Raw genomic sequence first — 6,428 nt, 5'->3', positions numbered from 1 at the left:
TTTATCTTCTTGAATACTTTATTGATCACCTTCATAATAAAAGAATTGAACAATATATTCTTCTTTACATTTTATTACATAAAAATTTCAATTCCACATGACTGAAGGTAAAAATCACTGAAAATTAACAAATTTCAAAAACGAATTTATGACATGTGCTGTACAATTTAACATATGTTTTGTCTAAATATTTCAGAAAGCAGGAATAAGATTTTCTGAGGATAACGCAGGAATTATTTAGTACATAATATCTCATCATGAGCATATTCTTCACCATAATGTTAGAACTATTGTCATGAAAAAGAGTACTGCAAGTCTTGTTTGTACTAATATACTTATTTTACAAAAATAGGAGACATGTGTATGTTTATATCTTATGACATATAAAATGAGGTTATGGATATGAAAAGCGAATCTAACACCTTGGACCTCAAAAGACTGCTATAGATTAAACTAACTGTTCCTGTTAACACAAATTCTAATTCTAAATTTGAAAAAATCAAAAATGTATATGACACTAGTTGTATCAGTATTACTAGTAATACTGCAGTCGAGAGAAGTTTAAGACTATATTTTATTGCTCGTGAAATAAGGGAATCCTTCAAATCATTATAACTTAAATCTTCTTACTTTTTCAAAGGTCTGACACTTTAAAAACATCTTTTTGTTGAAACAAAATAATGAAAATACAAAATGAAGGCAAACAGAAATAAATCAGTCATTAAAACAAATATACCAAATCTTTTTTACTGAGCAAGGCTGGAATTTCTTTATCTTGTCTAGAAAGAAAATGTATCATGCATATCAAATTTTTGAACTTCAGTTAGAACTATAACAAACATAAATTCGACATTACCGCTTTTTTTTGGTATAAAAAAACACATTTCTGAACATAGAAGACATATATTTTTGGCACCAGTTTATATCAGTCCTTTGATTTTTTTAAAATAAATTTTGACAAATTGAAATAACTGCCGCATATCAAGGTATTTCTGAGTTTTTCAATCAAGAAACCTACATACTCCTACAAAACACTTTCCAGTGTGTTCTTCTCTAGCCACTACTTTGAATTCAGTCTCGTCATTTGATATCACTATTCTCAGTTTGGTTGTACGCCGAAATCGGGGAAGTTTGATACGAATGTGACCAATTTTTCTGCAAGATTCTTCTGAGATAAGCTTAGGTGCCTGTTTGTCTTCTGATGCATATATTTGAATGTTAGCTTCTTCTTGATAAACATCAATCGGGAAATCATATTCGGTTACTACCTCATTTACTTGTATAGGAGAGCCTTTGGGAATAATTGTATAAAATTCTTGTGGTGAAGTTGGAAATGACGTATGTGAGCCATCGAAGTTCGACTTTTGTTCTCCACCAGCAAGTGCTATACCATAATGATATTTGGCCATTCTACCGACAACAGGAGTTTCCATGTGACCCATGATTACCGCTCCCTTCAAGACAATAACATCAGGTTGCAATGGACATATTACTGTTAAATGGTTGAAGTGCTCTTTTATTGCATGCACGAGAAGGCCACAAGATGCATATCCACCAACTAAAAGAATGCTTTTCACTTTGGATGTTTCGGGTTCATTCAGTAACTTTTGTACATAGCCAATAATTTTGTCGATACTTTCTTTAAAAATTGATTTTAATACCTCTGGAATAATCTGAAGTTTGTTTTTTTTTATTTCGGCTTTGCCTTTATATTTCTCTGCAACCATATCTGGATTTGACTTTTTAACTTCAATTATCAGTGAGCTTGGTAGTTCAATCGTGCATTTTGAATCGCTATTAAATGACCTCTTTTGACGTTCGATATCTCTTACCAAATCTAGATAATCATCTCTATTATTCAAAGAAAAGGTACTAACTACTTCGGTGCCAAAAATTTCTCTAAGAAGACTCCACATTTTAGTGTTTATCATATTTCCTCCCCAAGGACCCCCAGAAGCACTGTGTATTTCCTTTATCTGACCTGTTGTCATGACTTCATTTGCTGTTATATCAACAGTGCCACCTGTTGTGAAAAAAATTAAAAATATATAAAAACACTTTTTGATACATTTTACATTGCTTCATCATCTTATATAGTAATTCGATATAATTATAGATGTAATAACTATTATATCTTTATATATAGAAATTATTTTAATATTTACAATTCACCTCTTAACTTTGGTGTACATTTCCTCGCCGCAAAAGAATGTGTAAAAATAAGCGGAAGTTTTTGCGTTTTTATGTTATAGCCTCTATATTTTCAAAAGACAAAATCTCGATCCGCCGAGACAATTTCGCTTCTCCGCGTTTGAAAATGTCAAAAAGGTTGGATAATGAATATCAACTAACATAAAACCTCACTGGATAATATTATTTTCAAAACTATGACCAATTGCTACTGCGAGTATTGACTGACATAGATAAAATTGAGAATGGAAATGGGGAATTTGTCAAAAAGACAACGACCCGACAATAGAACAGACAACAGCAGATGCAGCGAGAAATTCCCGCAACCGGAGGCGTCCTTCAGATGGCCCTAAACTAATATATTTACTATTTCAGTGATAATGAACGCCATACTTAACTCCAAATTATATACAAAAAACTAAAATTAAAAATAAATCAAGACTAACAAAGGCCAGAGGCTCCTGACTTGGGACAGGCGCAAAAATGCGGCGGGGTTGAACATATTAATGATATCTCAACCACCCCCTAAACCTCTAGCCAATGTAGAAAAGTAAACGCATTACAATACGCACATTAAAATTCAGTATAAGAAAAGTCCTAGTCTGAAGTCAGAAGATGTCACAAAAATAAATAAACAAAATGACAATAATACATAAATAACAACAGACTACTAGCAGTTAACTGACATGCCAGCTCCAGACTTCAATTAAACTGATTGAAAGATTATTTCTTCATCATAAGAGTATCAGCCACAATTCCTGCCGTTAGGGGTTTAGTATCATACCATCATAACATATATGAGAAGAACATAACCCGTGTCATGCAAATAACTGTTTTTTAAATAAATGTGTTTAGTTCCGATGCAAAGACCCTATATAAGTGAATCAATATTAAAGCCGAAATATGCAATCTTTAATGACCTGACAACAGTATCGCAACTATATCCCTTCTTAATAAGTCTATTTTAAGGTTTTGTTAGCTTCTGATGTGAATACTGACATTTTTGTGCTTTATAAAGAATATTTCCATAAAAGATTGGATGTGAAATACCTAAACGTATAAGAAGTCTGCATGCTGAGCTATATTTACGAATGATGTCCTTGTACCGATGATAATATTTAGTAATTGTTTTTGATAATACACCTATCCACTCCTATTGTTATTTCATTACAGCAATTCCAACACAAAATGAGTTATACAATTAAGATTTACTAAATCAAATTTAACTTTTGATATAGTATAATATATCTCCAGTACGTTTTGCAGAGAAAATAATGAATGGTTTAAATTCTTGACTATCCTGTTATATCGTTTATAGTTTATACTTATAATCGTCAAACCATAATGAATGACAAGACACTGGGGATGCTAATACTATGAACATTGTTAATTAAAAATACTTTAATCAAGTTGAATAAGACTTAAATATACCAGTTAAATATTCATTCATCCATGTTTGTTGGAACTTTGTAATCACTGTGTAAAATAGGTTCGTTAAGAAAATTAGAAAATAACGCAAACACGAAATCTTGAAAAGGCGAAAACAAAAGAAGCAAAATTGTTGCATTAATTCGTTTTTTGCGTTTCTGCCATTCTACTTACCGATTTCGCATTTTAAAATACAGCGCAAAATATTTTATAAAATCGACTTTTCAAACGCTTCTATTCTCACTATACTTAATATAGCCGTTTACTTTCAAAAGTCCATTTGCCAATTACCGATTTCATTCTGTTATTACACACTTTTTATACAAATTACCTCCCTTTGTCAATCGTAGACTGAATTGAAAGTGATGTATCGGCGGTTTAACTAATTTTTCATGAAAAATAAGTTCTGATGTCAGAAGTATTTACCTTAACAACAAATTAATGCAATTAAAATATTTGGTTCGCATTACGCACACGTAAATTTGCTCTTTCTGCTAGCTCTCCATTGTAAATAAAAATATTGTCCCTCATAAGGGAGACAACTAAAACGGGATCTCTTATTTTAGGGTCAATTACAGGAATTGGCAAATCGCCTATTGCACAATGTTTTTGATTTTGAAAACTCTACTTTTAAAATATATAAGGTAAGTAAAAACCATTACACTTTTTTTCATTACATCTTATTTAAGATTACGTATTAACATACCTCCAAGATCTACGACCAGAAAACGTGACCCAGGACTAAAAGAACCAAGTTGTGGGCTTTGACCTTTATCTTTCTTTTCTATCTCCAAGCTTCTACAGCATAAAGCAGCAGCTTCTGGCTCTAATGCGAGTGTTAGATTGTCTTCGTAAATTCCACTCTATTTGGATAAAAAAAAATATATATGATTTTCTATAGTAATAGTTTTAACAGACTGTCAGCATTCCAAAGGAAACCAATTGTGCCCCTCTTCTTGCCGACTTGTTCCTTTATTATTATGAGGCTGGCTTCATACAGGAACTTCTTAGGAAGAAATATAAGAAGTTAGCAATATCCTTTAACTTTACTTTTCGCTATATAGATGATGTGCTCTCACTAAATAATTCAAAATTTGGTGATTATGTTGAACAAATCTATCCCATCGAACTAGAAATAAAAGATACAACAGACACAGCTAAGTATGCCTCATTTCTTGACTTAAATCTAGAAATTGACAATGAATTTTACGGACGCAAACACGAGTTGGTTGACCATTATGGATCGATCAACCGTTTCACAGATGATATCGCATATTTTCCTTATGTCGTAATAACAATTCCCTTCCCTTTTCACAAATGTGGCCTACCGAATCAGACTATTTACCGGGTATGTAATAACATGAGCAACATAACGGGTCCCATATGTGGAGTAGGATCTGCTTACCCGTACCGAGCACCTGAGATCACCCCCAGATTTTGGTGGGGTTCGTTTTGCTTAGTCTTTAGTTTTTTATTTTGTGTCTTTTTTGTCTTTTTTTTAGCCATGGCGTTTTCAGTTATTTTTTATCTATGAATTTGACTGTCCTTCTGGTATCTTTTGTCCCTATTTTAAGTGCCTATAAAAAGCAACACATAAAATACACAGCTACGTATTTGATTTGGTCTTCCATTTATTTTTTACGTAATTTAAGCAATACCGAGTACCGAGTTGTCTGCAAACAGATGATACGCACGTCAGACAATTATTAGCATGGCATATTTGAAGATTTTATTTTTGACAATTCTAACCAGGAGCAGTTTTAAACAGTTCTATCCTTGAACAGATCCTTATAGTTATACCATAGAACAGTTTTGGACATTTTAACCCTGAACTTGGGTTTAGAACAGTTATAGGGAAGAACTATTCTAGAGCAGTTTTGATGTACTATGACAGATTCTGACAATGGTAGCAACCAAATGACCTTAATAACAAAACAAATCTATCTACTTGACTTTCATGGTAGTAACCCACTTGTTCAAATTTATTAAGAGAGCCTTCTGGTTTTAGTGTGTAGTTTATTTTTTAGTACCATGCACATGTACCTTTTCAGCAGCATCTATCATAAACTGTCGTGCAGCTTCTGTCCATATTGCTGGTACCGTAAGCACCCAGTGAATGTCCTCTTCCTCGAGACTTGGAATTTGCTCCTTTGCTCTTGTGAAGGTCGCGTTTTTCAAATATTCAATGCAAGCAGCAAACACATCGACTGCTTTCATTTCTTTTTTACCACTGATATCTTTTATAGTCAACGATTTCTTCAAATTCTGAAATTGAAATGTCATTAAGCAAAGCATCTTTATTTTATTTAAAATAAAAATTACACTTTTTTAATGTATTGCAGTCATCATAAATCCTTTATTCCATTACCGAATACTTTGCCTTACTATTTGGATAAGATGAGGTTCTGTATTAGACATTCAGTTTTCAAAATAAGAACCCGACCAGAAATCACTGCCGATTTCATATTCACCTTTTTATTGGCACGTTTTCATACTAAAATATTGATTAACTTGTTTTCTTGGCTATTAATGCTTGCAGTTAATTTGTTATATCTGCCTAGTTTCTTGACTTTTATTTAAAAATTGACAACAAGAGAAGGTTGAGAAAATAAATTTACGACAAAAGAGATGATTTCGGCTTTCTAATTACGAACTTTCAATTTCCATGAAGTCAAACTTCTTTTACTGCCTGCATATGAAGTAAATATAAAATTGTTAATACAATATTCCAGTCTGCTAACACTTCCAGAGCATCCCGATTTTTTTGTCTTTAGTTTTCAATGTATATTTGTTTTTAAATCTTAATTTGT

The 6,428-nt window shown here is 32.3% G+C and overlaps 1 protein-coding gene across 2 annotated transcripts in view; it reads right to left on the bottom strand.

The window, feature by feature from the left end:
- The window catches only part of LOC143064245 (heat shock 70 kDa protein 12A-like), a 40,737-nt gene continuing 34,309 nt past the window's right edge, over positions 1 to 6,428 (bottom strand). For both annotated transcript variants that reach the window (XM_076236932.1, XM_076236933.1), the window contains exons 9-11: positions 5,662 to 5,883; positions 4,325 to 4,481; positions 1 to 2,023 (exon numbers count right to left, since the gene is read on the bottom strand). In XM_076236932.1, coding sequence (XP_076093047.1) covers positions 1,002 to 2,023; positions 4,325 to 4,481; positions 5,662 to 5,883 — 1,401 coding nt within the window. In that variant the 3' untranslated portion in view covers positions 1 to 1,001. The remainder of the gene's footprint in view (positions 2,024 to 4,324; positions 4,482 to 5,661; positions 5,884 to 6,428) is intronic.

Source organism: Mytilus galloprovincialis, chromosome 2 (genome assembly GCF_965363235.1).
Source record: "Mytilus galloprovincialis chromosome 2, xbMytGall1.hap1.1, whole genome shotgun sequence".
Classification (NCBI taxonomy): domain Eukaryota; kingdom Metazoa; phylum Mollusca; class Bivalvia; order Mytilida; family Mytilidae; genus Mytilus; species Mytilus galloprovincialis.
This window is presented reverse-complemented; position numbering and strand designations above follow the sequence as displayed.